This window comes from Siniperca chuatsi, linkage group LG8 (genome assembly GCF_020085105.1).
Source record: "Siniperca chuatsi isolate FFG_IHB_CAS linkage group LG8, ASM2008510v1, whole genome shotgun sequence".
NCBI classification, from domain to species: Eukaryota; Metazoa; Chordata; class Actinopteri; order Centrarchiformes; family Sinipercidae; genus Siniperca; species Siniperca chuatsi.
This window is the reverse complement of record NC_058049.1, coordinates 15875152-15892887: the sequence shown is the minus strand read 5'-3', so window position 1 is coordinate 15892887 and position 17736 is coordinate 15875152. Positions and strand designations below refer to the sequence as shown.

The window sequence follows — 17736 nt, the reverse complement described above, 5'->3', positions numbered from 1 at the left end:
TACATGGGATTTTCTTTCCAACGGAAAGGACTGTAGTGGGCTTCGTGTTGCATGGAAATGCCGGACAGAACAATGAAGCGGCAAGTCTTGTTGTTTATCTCAATCCTTTCTCTTACGTCGGTGGCTGGGCAGGTCAGCTACTCCATTCCCGAGGAAATGGCAAAAGGGTCATTAATCGGTAACATCGCTCAGGATTTAGGATTAGACAGAAAAAGACTGACATCAGGCAAAGCTCGGATTTTTACAGGAGACGGCGCAGAGTTCATCGAGCTGAGCAGAGAACGAGGAGCCCTCCTTATCAAAGAGAAAATAGACAGAGAGGCGCTCTGTGGACAGACGACGCCCTGCGCTTTGCATTTTCAGGTTATTTTAGAAAACCCCATGGAGTTTTATACTGTTGTTGTCGAAATTACAGATATAAATGATAACACCCCAATATTTGAAAAATCTGACATGAAATTCAAAATAAGTGAATCTGCAGTAGTAGGAGCAAAATTCTTGTTAGAGAGGGCAATAGATCCTGATGTTGGCATTAATAGTCTGCAGAGTTATTTTCTCACAAAAACCGAGAATTTTGTGCTGAAATTGAAAGATCAGCCCGATGGAGAAAAGATAGTTGAAATGGTTTTACAAAAATCACTTGACAGAGAAAAACAAGAGGAGATATTTCTAGTGTTAACTGCGGTGGACGGAGGAGAACCAAACCTATCTGGTTCAGCGCAGATACATGTTACGGTGCTTGATGTCAATGACAATGCACCTGTTTTTACAAAGACGGTTTATAAAGCTACAATACTTGAAAACGCACCTAAAGGTACAGTCATAACGAAGGTCAGTGCTTCAGATGTTGACAAAGGTTCAAATTCCAAGATAACGTATTCGATATCCAACACTGTTGCAGATGTACGAGACATGTTTGAAATTAATGAAATAAATGGGGATTTGACATCGAAAAGTAGTGTGGATTATGAAAAGGCACGTAACTATCAAATACATGTGCAAGCCAGTGATGAAGGAGGACTGACAGATTCATGTAAAATTACGGTTGAAGTGATAGACATTAATGATAACAAGCCAGTTATTAATATAATGTCACAGACTAATATAATCCCTGAGGACTCTAAACCAGAAACAGTTGTGACTATGGTAAATGTTCAGGACTTAGATTCCGGAGATAATGGCAAAGTTCACTGCGCAATTAATGAAGATATTCCTTTTACATTAAAGCCGACATCAAGTAATTTCTTCAACCTTGTGACAGACAGTGATTTAGACAGAGAGACAGCCTCTGAGTATAATATAACTGTGACCTGCTCTGATGAGGGAGTGCCCTCCCTCTCCAGCAGCGTCACTCTCACCTTACAGATCTCCGATGTGAATGACAACGCGCCTGTCTTTGAGAGGAGCTCATATGAGGCCTACATTGTAGAAAACAACACACCAGGCCTCTCTATATTCACAGTGAAAGCCAGAGACGCTGACTGGAACCAGAATGCCCGTGTTTCTTACATACTGGAGGACTCCTCTGTTAACGGAGTGCCAGTCTCCTCATATGTGTCCGTTAGTGCTGATAGTGGAGTCATCCATGCAGTGCGCTCTTTTGACTACGAGCAGATCAAAGACTTCCACGTCCGCGTCAAAGCGCAGGATGGAGGCTCCCCTCCACTCAGCAGCAATGTGACTGTGAAAATAATGATCCAGGACCAGAACGACAACCCGCCTCAGGTTCTGTACCCAGTCCAGACTGGTGGCTCTCTGGTGGCTGAAATGGTGCCTCGTTCAGCAGATGTGGGCTATCTGGTCACTAAAGTGGTGGCTGTTGATGTGGACTCTGGACAGAATGCCTGGCTCTCCTATAAACTGCAGAAAGCCGCAGACAGGGCGCTGTTTGAAGTGGGCTTACAGAATGGAGAAATAAGAACTGTCCGCCAAGTCACTGATAAAGATGCTGTGAAACAAAGACTGACTGTTATAGTGGAGGACAACGGGCAGCCCTCTCGTTCAGCTACAGTCATTGTTAACGTGGCGGTGGCGGACAGCTTCCCTGAAGTGCTGTCGGAGTTCACTGACTTTACACACGACAAGGAGTACAACGACAACCTGACTTTTTACTTAGTGTTGGCTCTGGCTGTAGTTTCCTTCCTCTTCATCACGTGTTTAGTGGTTATTATATCAGTGAAAATCTACAGATGGAGACAGTCTCGCATCCTGTATCACTCCAGTCTCCCTGTGATTCCGTATTATCCACCACGTTACTCGGACACTTTGGGGACAGGGACTCTCCAACACGTGTACAATTACGAGGTGTGCAGGACGACTGACTCCAGAAAGAGTGACAGTAAGTTCGGCAGAGCTGGTAGTCAGAACGTGCTGATAATGGACCCCAGTTCTACGGGGACGATGCAGCGGATACAGAGTGAAAAGAGCATCCTGGATGAACCAGACTCTCCTCTAGAGGTTAGTCTCATGGAGTATGCGTTGTGCAAAGTGTTGCATTGCACCTTTAGTTACAGCACTTTTTTTCTATCTATTCATTTTGTTGCTCACTAAACTTGGGGCTCTTGGGAAGGTCGGAATCATAATATAATGCACTTATCTTCCTGGATGAACCAGACTCTCCTCTAGAGGTTAGTTTGCTAGAAGATACAGATTTTCTAAATCCACCAGGCGTAGGCCTGTTTTTGCCACACAATGAATTAGACCTTATTCAGCAGTTCAAATGTGATATGTTTACTTACTGAATTTAGTTTAGCGTGTTGGGAATAGTTATGTACTTAATTTCGCGGTTGTTCAGATTCAGCACCACGGACAGCGCACAGAACAGTCGTGCTACTCAAATGCAGTAAGGACAGGGAAATTCGAAATGGGATTGTTTCACCATTTTGCCCTGTCTCTCTCTCTTTCTGTGTGTGTCTTTTGCTAGCTCCTCTGTGTGTGTTTGTGTTATTAGTTTAAGTCTACATTTCTGTATACTTCTGTAACAGGCTTGGCATTGAAAAACAACTTAGGCAAATTATTTTTATAATTATACACAACGTACAGGTACACACCAAAGAACATAGTGGAATTAGGAATCAATGCTTTTAAATGTATATTTTATTATTCAGCACCAGGGACAGCACAAACGATAACTGGGTCACTGTAGTGTACTAAGGGTTATGGTAACCTGAAAAATCATTTACATTTTGCCCATTTTATACTCGTTGACTCCGTGGTATATGTAGCTGCCTGTTTGTCCATGTAGCTGTACATGTGTGTTTTTGTGCCCCAACCTTTTTGTTTAGTTGTATTATGCTTCATATTCTTATTTATATTACCCTTTGCTTTAGTCATCTGTTTTGTATTTATCAGTAATGCAAACATATGTGAATGCACGTGTTTATATGAGATTTCAATTCAGCAAAATATGTCTTAGTAAATCTTTTTGTTGTATTTTTTTTAATTCCTTTATTTTAGTTGTCACAGTAATACGCCATGTAGTTCAGTCCATTGAACAGAGAGGGACGCTGTTGGCCATCGAGTTGTTGAGGAAGCTTTTTTTTTTTTTTGCTGTACCTCCCCTATACCTCAACATATTACATTGAGAAACAGTGAGAGGCTGAGTTAGCAGTCGGGATTGCCATGAACAGCATGAGCCAGGACGGCACAATGGGATTTCTTTGTTCCACAATTTAGGATAAGTGGAATCTTTAGGACCATAAACGTGTGTATACAGGTTATAATCGGAACCTGGTGGGAAGAAACAGAGGATTTTCTGGTTTTCTTCACAGACTTGTCGACGGGAACGATGGGATGGCAAGTGCTGTTGTTTATCTCGGTGCTCTCTCTCAGTGTAGTGCACGGGCAGGTCAGCTACTCCATTCCCGAGGAAATGTCAAAGGGGGCTCTAATAGGCAATATTGCCCAGGATTTAGGTTTAGGTGTGGAAAGGCTGAAGTCCGGTAAAGCTCGTATTTATACTGGTAACAGTGAGGAATATATTGAGCTGAAGAGAGATAGAGGAGTCCTCCTTATTAAAGATAGGATAGACAGAGAATCTCTATGCGGTCAAACAATGCCTTGCGCACTACATTTTCAAATGATCCTGGAAAACCCAATGGAGTTTTACACGGTTACTGTCGAAATTACCGATATAAATGACAACCCTCCCACATTTGAGAGAGGTGAGATGAAATATGAAATTAGCGAATCAGCCCTTACTGGTGCTCGATTCGTCTTAGAGAAAGCCATAGACGATGATGTAGGTGTAAACGGACTGAACAGCTACGCCCTAAAACCCAGTGATAATTTCGTTCTGAAAACGATCAGCAGAGGAGATGGGACTAAACATGTCGAGATGGTTTTACAAACACCATTAGACCGAGAGAATCATGAGCATATATCATTAATACTAACTGCTCTGGATGGTGGCGAACCACAGCTTTCGGGGACAATGCAGATTATCATAACTGTGTTAGACGTCAATGACAACCCGCCTGTTTGCTCAAAGCTGGAATATAAGGCAAGTGTTACAGAGAACGCTCCTGTTGGCACTGCGATAACTACGGTAGGAGCTACAGACATAGATAAAGGCAATAACGGAAAAGTAACATACACGATTCCAAAATCTGGAGCAGCGGGTCTCTTTAAAATTGATGCCAATAATGGACTATTGACTTTAACTGGTAATGTAGATTATGAAAAAAGGAGACTTTATGAACTAGATGTTCAGGTGTCAGATCAGGGGGGATTATCCGACGCATGTAAAGTAATCGTGGATGTGACAGATACAAATGATAACCCTCCGTCCATTAACATCATGTCTAACTCAAACACAGTTTCTGAGAACATAAAACCGGGAACGGTTGTAACAATGCTTAATATACAAGATCCGGACTCAAATGATAACGGCAAAGTCATGTGTGTTTTAAACGAAAATATTCCTTTTGTCATTAAATCAACAACAAATAATTTCTTTACCGTTGTAACAGACAGTGATTTAGACAGAGAGACAGCCTCTGAGTATAATATAACTGTGACCTGCTCCGATGAGGGAGTGCCCTCCCTCTCCAGCAGCGTCACTCTCACCTTACAGATCTCTGATGTGAATGACAACGCGCCTGTCTTTGAGAGGAGCTCATATGAGGCCTACATTGTAGAAAACAACACACCAGGCCTCTCTATATTCACGGTGAAAGCCAGAGACGCTGACTGGAACCAGAATGCCCGTGTTTCTTACATACTGGAGGACTCCTCTGTTAACGGAGTGCCAGTCTCCTCATATGTGTCCGTTAGTGCTGATAGTGGAGTCATCCATGCAGTGCGCTCTTTTGACTACGAGCAGATCAAAGACTTCCACGTCCGCGTCAAAGCGCAGGATGGAGGCTCCCCTCCACTCAGCAGCAATGTGACTGTGAAAATAATGATCCAGGACCAGAACGACAACCCGCCTCAGGTTCTGTACCCAGTCCAGACTGGTGGCTCTCTGGTGGCTGAAATGGTGCCTCGTTCAGCAGATGTGGGCTATCTGGTCACTAAAGTGGTGGCTGTTGATGTGGACTCTGGACAGAATGCCTGGCTCTCCTATAAACTGCAGAAAGCCGCAGACAGGGCGCTGTTTGAAGTGGGCTTACAGAATGGAGAAATAAGAACTGTCCGCCAAGTCACTGATAAAGATGCTGTGAAACAAAGACTGACTGTTATAGTGGAGGACAACGGGCAGCCCTCTCGTTCAGCTACAGTCATTGTTAACGTGGCGGTGGCGGACAGCTTCCCTGAAGTGCTGTCGGAGTTCACTGACTTTACACACGACAAGGAGTACAACGACAACCTGACTTTTTACTTAGTGTTGGCTCTGGCTGTAGTTTCCTTCCTCTTCATCACGTGTTTAGTGGTTATTATATCAGTGAAAATCTACAGATGGAGACAGTCTCGCATCCTGTATCACTCCAGCCTCCCTGTGATTCCGTATTATCCACCACGTTACTCGGACACTTTGGGGACAGGGACTCTCCAACACGTGTACAATTACGAGGTGTGCAGGACGACTGACTCCAGAAAGAGTGACAGTAAGTTCGGCAGAGCTGGTAGTCAGAACGTGCTGATAATGGACCCCAGTTCTACAGGGACGATGCAGCGGATACAGAGTGAAAAGAGCATCCTGGATGAGCCAGACTCTCCTCTAGAGGTTAGTTAAATAACGTAGCTTCGTCTCTTTACCTTATTTTCTCTTTTTGTGTTTAGTTGCATAGATCGTGAACTGTTAAACGCTATTCGGCCATTTTTAGAATCATGGTAAACATCCCATTATCTACGTTCTCAACTTAGGCTGTTATATTAATTCACACGCACGTTAATTTCACTCGTATGCATTGTTTATTAAAGCTGACTGATAACTCCTTTAGTGGTTCCACTGCTTTAACCTTGTTTTTATACAGACCTTTGTAATAGTACACCTTTTGTGGCTTTTAAGTGCAAATAATTAGGTAGTGATATTTAAAACGCTTAAATTTTGTTTCAACTGTTCTTCCCCGTTTACTTTGTAGTTTTTTTTGTATAACAGTTCAATTTTGAATGTGTTTTATTGGTTCTTTATTGGCAACGTGGCTTAGAGTTAGTAATCTATAGCTTTGGAATAAGACTTGGTATCGGCATTTGATTGAACAGGCTATCTAAATGGCTGTTTCGGTATTTAGATATTTTTATTTTATTGTCCTGCATATTGAGCATAACGTGTAAGGAATTGCTAAATGCTTTTACACACATGGTTACATAATGAACATGAATGTTGTTTTTTTACATCAGTGGCACTTTGATTTTCTTATGTTAAACTTGTTACATGCAATACTTTTGTCTGCATTGAAACCACTTGTGATGTTCAATAGTGTTTGACGTTTATAAGACTTTAATCATTTCAGAACCTCGGACAGCGACATTTCTAGACTCCGCTTTTTACTCTCCATGTTCCTATTTCTTTCTTTTTTTATTAGTTCAATCTTTTAGTAGTTTTTTTCTTATTATTTTCAAATGTTTTTTTTTAATCTTTTATACATTTTGTCACATGTGGGTTGTGTTTTTATGGACACATTATTATAGTTGAAGATTCAAACAAAAGTGAGAAATCAGAACAATAAACTGTTTCGAAGTGGTGACTCGACATTTGCGATGAGGATAATGTGACTTATACGGCTTTTATTGCCTTATTTCAAGTTGCACTTTACTAACAGTAAATCTTCTGGACAAATCCATTCATGTTCGTATTCTGCAGTTTTGTATTATGAACTCTTAGGGCCGCTGTTGACCACAGCGTGCACAGCCGAGAGTAGGGCTGTAGCAGCACCTCCCATGTAACATCGACATAATGAAGAGAGAACACGACAGGAAAGAACGGACATCTGGGATATGTAGAATATCTGATAATAGAGACGACGACCTCCGATACTTTTCTTTGCACTGTGTGGATTATACAGTTGTGAAATTGATGTTTGACACTGGGATGGATTTCAGTTTATGGAGTGTATAACCGGACTGTGGAACCTTGCTGAGAAAATACTCGGATAGAACAATGAAAGGGCAAGTACTGTTGTTTATCTCTCTCCTTTCAATTGGCTCGGTAATTGGGCAAGTCAGCTACACTATACCAGAGGAAATGGCGAAAGGGTCTTTAGTTGGTAATATAGCACAAGATTTAGGTTTAGAAAGCAAACGTTTGACTTCTGGTAGAGCTCGAATTTATACCCGAGATAGCGACGAGTACGTCGAGCTGAACAGAGAAAGAGGAGTCCTCCTTGTTAAAGAGAGAATCGACAGAGAGGCGCTCTGCAGACAGACGACACCGTGTGCTTTGCATTTTCAGATTATTTTGGAGAATCCTATGGAATTTTACACCGTTACAGTACAGATCACGGATATCAATGATAATGCACCAAACTTTGAAGAAGGGGAAATCAAATTCAAAATAAGTGAGTCAGCGATCACCGGGGCAAAATTTGTCCTAGAAAGGGCGGTGGATCTTGATGTTGGAATTAATGATCTTCAGAGGTACGAATTAAAACCAACAGATAATTTTGCTCTGAAACTGCACAATAACGCTGATGGAAATAAAAATGTTGAGATGGTGCTACAGAAGCCTTTAGACAGAGAGAAACAAGAGCAGATATCTCTTGTGTTAACGGCTGTAGATGGAGGAGAGCCGCAGATGTCAGGAACAATGCTGATTGTCATCACAGTTCTAGACGTCAATGATAATGCCCCCGTTTTTACACAGCCAACATACAAGGCTGCAGTTACTGAAAATTCACCTAAAGGCACAGTTGTTGCCACTGTTACAGCCGCAGATGCAGATCAAGGCTCTAACGGCAAAATAACATATTCAATCACAAATACATTAGATGATGTCAGAAAAGTGTTTAAGATAAATAAAGAAAACGGTGAAGTTACTTTAATTGGAAATATTGACTTTGAAGAGTCGCGAAACTATCAAATAAATTTACGTGCTAGTGATGACGGAGGACTCACAGATTCTTGTAAGTTAATTGTTGATGTGCAAGATATAAATGACAACAAGCCCGAAATCAACATAATGTCAAAGTCCACTGTTATATCAGAGGATGCCGAACTCAGTACAGTCGTTACAATGATAAATATTGAGGATAAGGACACTGGAGAAAACGGAAAAGTACAATGTTTTATCAGCGAACATGTACCCTTCATTTTGAAAACATCATCAAATAATTTCTACAGTTTAGTGACAGACAGTGATTTAGACAGAGAGACAGCCTCTGAGTATAATATAACTGTGACCTGCTCTGATGAGGGAGTGCCCTCCCTCTCCAGCAGCGTCACTCTCACCTTACAGATCTCTGATGTGAATGACAACGCGCCTGTCTTTGAGAGGAGCTCATATGAGGCCTACATTGTAGAAAACAACACACCAGGCCTCTCTATATTCACGGTGAAAGCCAGAGACGCTGACTGGAACCAGAATGCCCGTGTTTCTTACATACTGGAGGACTCCTCTGTTAACGGAGTGCCAGTCTCCTCATATGTGTCCGTTAGTGCTGATAGTGGAGTCATCCATGCAGTGCGCTCTTTTGACTACGAGCAGATCAAAGACTTCCACGTCCGCGTCAAAGCGCAGGATGGAGGCTCCCCTCCACTCAGCAGCAATGTGACTGTGAAAATAATGATCCAGGACCAGAACGACAACCCGCCTCAGGTTCTGTACCCAGTCCAGACTGGTGGCTCTCTGGTGGCTGAAATGGTGCCTCGTTCAGCAGATGTGGGCTATCTGGTCACTAAAGTGGTGGCTGTTGATGTGGACTCTGGACAGAATGCCTGGCTCTCCTATAAACTGCAGAAAGCCGCAGACAGGGCGCTGTTTGAAGTGGGCTTACAGAATGGAGAAATAAGAACTGTCCGCCAAGTCACTGATAAAGATGCTGTGAAACAAAGACTGACTGTTATAGTGGAGGACAACGGGCAGCCCTCTCGTTCAGCTACAGTCATTGTTAACGTGGCGGTGGCGGACAGCTTCCCTGAAGTGCTGTCGGAGTTCACTGACTTTACACACGACAAGGAGTACAACGACAACCTGACTTTTTTACTTAGTGTTGGCTCTGGCTGTAGTTTCCTTCCTCTTCATCACGTGTTTAGTGGTTATTATATCAGTGAAAATCTACAGATGGAGACAGTCTCGCATCCTGTATCACTCCAGCCTCCCTGTGATTCCGTATTATCCACCACGTTACTCGGACACTTTGGGGACAGGGACTCTCCAACACGTGTACAATTACGAGGTGTGCAGGACGACTGACTCCAGAAAGAGTGACAGTAAGTTCGGCAGAGCTGGTAGTCAGAACGTGCTGATAATGGACCCCAGTTCTACAGGGACGATGCAGCGGATACAGAGTGAAAAGAGCATCCTGGATGAGCCAGACTCTCCTCTAGAGGTGAGGCCGTACGTTACAAAGCAGTCATTCCATTAATAAATGTTTTAAGCAACAAAGAAACTTACAATTATTATCGTTTTTGCTAAATTTCTTCAGTGTGCCGTAAGAAATGTGTTTTAGCACCACGGACAGCGCTAGATGAATCGTCTTACATGAGGTCAACGCAAGATTTCTGCAGGAGCTCAGTTATATCCTATATTTTCTCCTACATTCTTGAAGTTATACGCAATTGTGTGTGTGTGTGTGTGTGTGTGTGTGTGTGTGTGTGTGTGTGTGTGTGTGTGTGTGTGTGTGTATGTGTACTTTGTATGTTATTGTGATGTACTTTTTCATTAAAATTCCATGCCAGTAGTAACTAGTTGAGTACAGCTGACATGTAGTGGTCTTATTAATACAGGTTTATCCTGTTTTTGGCTTTTAATTCTCTGTGCTTCCATAATTTTTTAAAACGAGTTTGGCAATGCGGAGAATCATTCTACTCAATGTAATTTGTTTCCAGCACTTTAAATAATAACTTTTTAACCTTACAGTCCTTGGACTTCTTATTGTCCAAGTCTTGTGCAGTTTCGTGTATTTTACTCTTAGGGACGCTGTTGGCCAGTGTGTGGTAGTTATACTGCAGATTTCAGCAGCACCTCCCAGATCATTTAGATTTGTGGGAAGAAAGGTCTACACAATGCACAGTCCGAGTTCCCGGGAACACTACACACGGGCAAAGGAGTTGGAAATATTTTGATGGACATTTGTGTTCACGCTTCTTCTATCTTAGTCATCCAGTGTGTGGAATACGACTGCCTTATTTGCGGATTATTATCTGATTCGTTGTGATCGTAGAGATCCGTTGAACGAAACAATGAGACGGCAAGTACTATTGTTTCTCTCGATGCTCTCTCTCTGTTCCGTGCTTGGGCAGGTCAGCTATTCTATTCCCGAGGAAATGTCAAAAGGCTCGTTAGTCGGCAACATAGTACAAGATTTAGGTTTAGATTTAAAACGGCTGAAAACAGGAAAAGCTCGCTTGCATGTTGGAAACAGCGCTGAATATATCGAGTTGAATAAAGAAAAGGGACTCATTCTCATCAAGAAGAGAATAGACAGAGAGGCGTTATGCAAACAAACGACTCCTTGTGCTTTACATTTTCAAATTATTTTGGAAAACCCCATCGAGTTCTATCGCGTTACGGTAGAAATAACAGATATAAACGACAACGCCCCTATATTCAAAATGAATAATATGTTATTTGAGATCAGCGAATCGGCTGTTAGGGGAGCCAGATTTGTATTAGAGAAAGCATTAGATTATGACGTCGGTATAAACGGGCTCAAGAGCTATTCCCTTAACCCAACAGATAATTTCGTTTTAAAACTCAATGACAATGCAGGTGGAGAAAGGGAGGTAGAGATGGTCTTGGAGAAACCTCTCGATCGTGAAAAACAAGAACAATTGACTCTTACATTAACAGCCGTCGACGGAGGTGAACCTCAATTATCAGGGACTGTGCAAATTCACGTAACTGTATTAGATGCGAATGACAATGCCCCAGTGTTTACGCAGTCAACATATAAAGCTAGTTTAATGGAAAACATCCAGAAGGGAACTTCATTAATGACTGTAACAGCCACTGATATAGATCAAGACACAAACAGTTTAGTAACGTACTCTATTTCGAGTAATACTGAGGGAATTGTTGATTTATTTGAAATACATGCGACCAGTGGAGAGGTACGTTTGATTGGCAAAATAGATTATGAAACATCAAAACATTACCAGTTACATGTCAAAGCAAGAGATCAAGGTGGGCTCACTGACTCTTGCAAAATACTATTTGATATTATTGATGTGAATGACAATACTCCAATATTAGATTTGATGTCAACTACACAATCTATACCGGAAGATTCCACGTTTCAAACTGTTGTTGCTGTTATGAATGTGCATGATGCTGACTCGGATATTAACGGAGAGGTTAAATGTTTTTTGAGTGACAGTGTACCTTTTATCATTGAAAATACATCGAATGGTTTCTATAGCATACTAACAAACAGTGAGCTAGACAGAGAGACAGCCTCGGAGTATAATATAACTGTGACCTGCTCTGATGAGGGAGTGCCCTCCCTCTCCAGCAGCGTCACTCTCACCTTACAGATCTCTGATGTGAATGACAACGCGCCTGTCTTTGAGAGGAGCTCATATGAGGCCTACATTGTAGAAAACAACACACCAGGCCTCTCTATATTCACAGTGAAAGCCAGAGACGCTGACTGGAACCAGAATGCCCGTGTTTCTTACATACTGGAGGACTCCTCTGTTAACGGAGTGCCAGTCTCCTCATATGTGTCCGTTAGTGCTGATAGTGGAGTCATCCATGCAGTGCGCTCTTTTGACTACGAGCAGATCAAAGACTTCCACTTCCGCGTCAAAGCGCAGGATGGAGGCTCCCCTCCACTCAGCAGCAATGCGACTGTGAAAATAATGATCCAGGACCAGAACGACAACCCGCCTCAGGTTCTGTACCCAGTCCAGACCGGTGGCTCTCTGGTGGCTGAAATGGTGCCTCGTTCAGCAGATGTGGGCTATCTGGTCACTAAAGTGGTGGCTGTTGATGTGGACTCTGGACAGAATGCCTGGCTCTCCTATAAACTGCAGAAAGCCGCAGACAGGGCGCTGTTTGAAGTGGGCTTACAGAATGGAGAAATAAGAACTGTCCGCCAAGTCACTGATAAAGATGCTGTGAAACAAAGACTGACTGTTATAGTGGAGGACAACGGGCAGCCCTCTCGTTCAGCTACAGTCATTGTTAACGTGGCGGTGGCGGACAGCTTCCTGAAGTGCTGTCGGAGTTCACTGACTTTACACACGACAAGGAGTACAACGACAACCTGACTTTTTACTTAGTGTTGGCTCTGGCTGTAGTTTCCTTCCTCTTCATCACGTGTTTAGTGGTTATTATATCAGTGAAAATCTACAGATGGAGACAGTCTCGCATCCTGTATCACTCCAGCCTCCCTGTGATTCCGTATTATCCACCACGTTACTCGGACACTTTGGGGACAGGGACTCTCCAACACGTGTACAATTACGAGGTGTGCAGGACGACTGACTCCAGAAAGAGTGACAGTAAGTTCGGCAGAGCTGGTAGTCAGAACGTGCTGATAATGGACCCCAGTTCTACAGGGACGATGCAGCGGATACAGAGTGAAAAGAGCATCCTGGATGAGCCAGACTCTCCTCTAGAGGTTAGACAGCTTTTATACCGTTTTAATTTATTCTTAATTATTTATAATTGATAATACCCAACTTGTTTTCTTTAAGTAACAAACAGTGGCGCATCCCATTTTTTGGGACATGACTATGTCACGTGTTCATTCTCCAAAGGAATTTCCAATACATTTGAATGTCATCCTTTCTTCTTGAAAGACACTATGTATTGTTTCATTAATGATAATAATAATAATTGTTATTTTTATTAGTAGTAGTAGTATTTGTAGTGATAATGGAAGAAGTAGACGAATTACTGTATGTTTCTGTGTTGGACTCGCTCGGAAAACAAAGCTCGCTCTGGGACAATAAATCTAATCTAATTGAATCTATTTTATTTTTTATAGACAGGTTTCTAAATTTTAGCACTAAATGGCGTCACGTTATTCGAACAGCTTTTGCAGTCTGGGAGTTTTGGCTCTCAATCAGAGTTGATTCACTTCAGAACTGCGGACAGCGACATAAATAGTGCAGCTGATTATCCTGTGCGTCAACTGCTGTTTCCACTGTTAATATCGGCTTCTTCCTCTCTACTTCTCCTTATTTTCCCATAATTATTATTTTGTAGAGAAACCTTTTTTTCTGAGCTTTTTGTCCCTTTCCAGTCTTTCAGTTGAATTTCATATCCAGCCCGATCCCTGATACATCTGCAATATCTAATTAACACAGTATCTTTAATTGTGTGTCTATTCTATTTAAATATATTATTTTAAAGACCTAGACAGTAAACATTATGAATATCAGTCATGACTTCATCCTGCAGTTGTTTGGAAAGTCAAAGATATTACTTACGTGCATGTATTGTAACTAAATGTCCAGATGGTTTACAGTGATCTGGCCTGAGTTGAATTTTAGTTGGTGTTCTGCAGTTTTATAATATGGACTCTTAGGGCCGCTGTTGACCAGAGTGTTGATGATTGAGAGCAGGGTTGTAGCAGTACCTCCCATGTAACATCGACACAATACAGAAAGAACACGACGGGCAAAGAACGGACAATTCTGGTTGTGGAACATTTTTTCAAAAGAAGAGGAGAAATCTCGACCTGCAGGAGATTTGCTTCCAATGATTGGGTTATGCAGCTGTTACTTTGAGATTTGACACTGGAATCTAAAGGGTATCTGTTTGTTTGTTTTTCGGAATATAAGCAAACTGTGGAGCCTCACTGGGGGAAAAATCGGATAGAACAATGAATCGGCAAGTACTGTTGTTTGTCTCTCTCCTTTCCCTCAGCTCGGTGTTCGGCCAGGTCAGCTACTCTATACCGGAAGAAATGGCGAAAGGCTCTTTAGTGGGAAATATAGCACAAGATTTAGGTTTAGAAATAAAACGTTTGATATCAGGTAAAGCTAAGATCTATACTCGGAACAGCGACGAGTACATCGAGCTGAACAGAGAAAGAGGAGTCCTCCTCGTCAAAGAGAGAATCGACAGAGAGGTGTTGTGTACAGAGACGGCGCTTTGCGCTTTACATTTTCAGATTATTTTGGAGAATCCTATGGAATTTTACACTGTTACAGTACAGATCACAGATATCAATGATAATGCACCAACATTTGAAAAAAGTGAAATGAAATTCAAAATAAGTGAGTCAGCGATCACCGGGGCAAAATTTGTCCTAGAAAGGGCGGTGGATCTTGATGTTGGAATTAATGATCTTCAGAGGTACGAATTAAAACCAACAGATAATTTTGCTCTGAAACTGCACAATAACGCCGATGGAAATAAAAATGTTGAGATGGTGTTACAGAAGCCTTTAGACAGAGAGAAACAAGAGCAGATATCTCTTGTGTTAACGGCTGTAGATGGAGGAGAGCCGCAGATGTCAGGAACAATGCTGATTGTCATCACAGTTCTAGACGTCAATGATAATGCCCCCGTTTTTACACAGCCAACATACAAGGCTGCAGTTACTGAAAATTCACCTAAAGGCACAGTTGTTGCCACTGTTACAGCCGCAGATGCAGATCAAGGCTCTAACGGCAAAATAACATATTCAATCACAAATACATTAGACAATGTTAGGAAAGTATTTGAGGTAAATGAGGAAAACGGCGAAGTTTCCTTAATTGGAAACATTGACTTCGAAAAGTCAAGACACTTTCAAATAAATTTACTGGCTAGCGATGACGGAGGACTCACAGATTCTTGTAAGTTAATTGTTGATGTGCAAGATATAAATGACAACAAGCCCGAAATCAACATAATGTCAAAGTCAAATGTGATATCAGAGAATGCCGAACTCAATACAGTCGTTACAATGATAAATATTGAGGACCTAGATTCAGGAGACAATGGTAACGTAAAATGCTTCAGCAGCGAAAATATTCCTTTCACTTTAAAAACATCAACAAATAATTTCTACAGTTTAGTAACAGACAGTGATTTAGACAGAGAGACAGCCTCTGAGTATAATATAACTGTGACCTGCTCTGATGAGGGAGTGCCCTCCCTCTCCAGCAGCGTCACTCTCACCTTACAGATCTCTGATGTGAATGACAACGCGCCTGTCTTTGAGAGGAGCTCATATGAGGCCTACATTGTAGAAAACAACACACCAGGCCTCTCTATATTCACAGTGAAAGCCAGAGACGCTGACTGGAACCAGAATGCCCGTGTTTCTTACATACTGGAGGACTCCTCTGTTAACGGAGTGCCAGTCTCCTCATATGTGTCTGTTAGTGCTGATAGTGGAGTCATCCATGCAGTGCGCTCTTTTGACTACGAGCAGATCAAAGACTTCCACTTCCGCGTCAAAGCGCAGGATGGAGGCTCCCCTCCACTCAGCAGCAATGTGACTGTGAAAATAATGATCCAGGACCAGAACGACAACCCGCCTCAGGTTCTGTACCCAGTCCAGACTGGTGGCTCTCTGGTGGCTGAAATGGTGCCTCGTTCAGCAGATGTGGGCTATCTGGTCACTAAAGTGGTGGCTGTTGATGTGGACTCTGGACAGAATGCCTGGCTCTCCTATAAACTGCAGAAAGCCGCAGACAGGGCGCTGTTTGAAGTGGGCTTACAGAATGGAGAAATAAGAACTGTCCGCCAAGTCACTGATAAAGATGCTGTGAAACAAAGACTGACTGTTATAGTGGAGGACAACGGGCAGCCCCCTCGTTCAGCTACAGTCATTGTTAACGTGGCGGTGGCGGACAGCTTCCCTGAAGTGCTGTCGGAGTTCACTGACTTTACACACGACAAGGAGTACAACGACAACCTGACTTTTTACTTAGTGTTGGCTCTGGCCGTAGTTTCCTTCCTCTTCATCACGTGTTTAGTGGTTATTATATCAGTGAAAATCTACAGATGGAGACAGTCTCGCATCCTGTATCACTCCAGCCTCCCTGTGATTCCGTATTATCCACCACGTTACTCGGACACTTTGGGGACAGGGACTCTCCAACACGTGTACAATTACGAGGTGTGCAGGACGACTGACTCCAGAAAGAGTGACAGTAAGTTCGGCAGAGCTGGTAGTCAGAACGTGCTGATAATGGACCCCAGTTCTACGGGGACGATGCAGCGGATACAGAGTGAAAAGAGCATCCTGGATGAGCCAGACTCTCCTCTAGAGGTTAGACTGCTTTTATACCGTTTTAATGTATTCTTAATTATTTATAATTGATAATACCCAACATGTTTTCTTTAAGTAACAAACAGGGAAGCATCCCATTTTTTGGGACATGACTATGTCACGTGTTCATTCCCCAAAGGAATTTCCAATAAATTTGAATTTCATCCTTTCTTCTTGAAAGACAATATGTACTGTTTCAGTAATGATAATAATAATAATTGTTATTTTTATTAGTAGTAGTAGTATTTGTAGTGATAATGGAAGAAGTAGACGAATTACTGTATGTTTCTGTGTTGGACTCGCTCGGAAAACAAAGCTCGCTCTGGGACAATAAATCTAATCTAATTGAATCTATTTTATTTTTTATAGACAGGTTTCTAAATTTTAGCACTAAATGGCGTCACGTTATTCGAACAGCTTTTGCAGTCTGGGAGTTTTGGCTCTCAATCAGAGTTGATTCACTTCAGAACTGCGGACAGCGACATAAATAGTGCAGCTGATTATCCTGTGCGTCAACTGCTGTTTCCACTGTTAATATCGGCTTCTTCCTCTCTACTTCTCCTTATTTTCCCATAATTATTATTTTGTAGAGAAACCTTTGTTTTCTGAGTTTTTTGTCCCTTTCCAGTCTTTCAGTTGAATTTCATATCCAGCCCGATCCCTGATACATCTGCAACATCTAATTAACACAGTATCTTAAATTGTGTGTCTATTCTATTTAAATATATTATTTTAAAGACCTAGACAGTAAACATTATGAATATCAGTCATGACTTCATCCTGCAGTTGTTTGGAAAGTCAAAGATATTACTTACGTGCATGTATTGTAACTAAATGTCCAGATGGTTTACAGTGATCTGGCCTGAGTTGAATTTTAGTTGGTGTTCTGCAGTTTTATAATATGGACTCTTAGGGCCGCTGTTGACCAGAGTGTTGATGATTGAGAGCAGGGTTGTAGCAGTACCTCCCATGTAAC

General features: G+C 42.1%; 3 protein-coding genes and 1 pseudogene across 16 annotated transcripts in view; all 4 read left to right on the top strand.

Moving 5' to 3' along the window:
- LOC122879995 (protocadherin gamma-C5-like) overlaps window positions 1-17736 on the top strand; it is a 251973-nt gene that overhangs the window by 144689 nt on the left and 89548 nt on the right. The window lies entirely within an intron of this gene.
- The window catches only part of LOC122880012, a 184261-nt pseudogene that overhangs the window by 117015 nt on the left and 49510 nt on the right, over window positions 1-17736 (top strand).
- On the top strand, window positions 39-2565 carry LOC122880001 (protocadherin beta-16-like). Its single transcript, XM_044204720.1, has one exon. It carries the CDS (start codon window positions 52-54, stop codon window positions 2548-2550), a length of 2499 nt encoding a protein of 832 aa, XP_044060655.1. The 5' UTR covers window positions 39-51; the 3' UTR covers window positions 2551-2565.
- Window positions 3606-16826, top strand: LOC122879992 (protocadherin Fat 4-like). The gene is given in 6 exon segments (XM_044204686.1): window positions 3606-6166; window positions 8837-9577; window positions 9579-9929; window positions 12076-12748; window positions 12751-13166; window positions 15669-16826. Coding segments are annotated over 6 exon segments (5703 nt in total). The 5' UTR covers window positions 3606-3787; the 3' UTR covers window positions 16812-16826.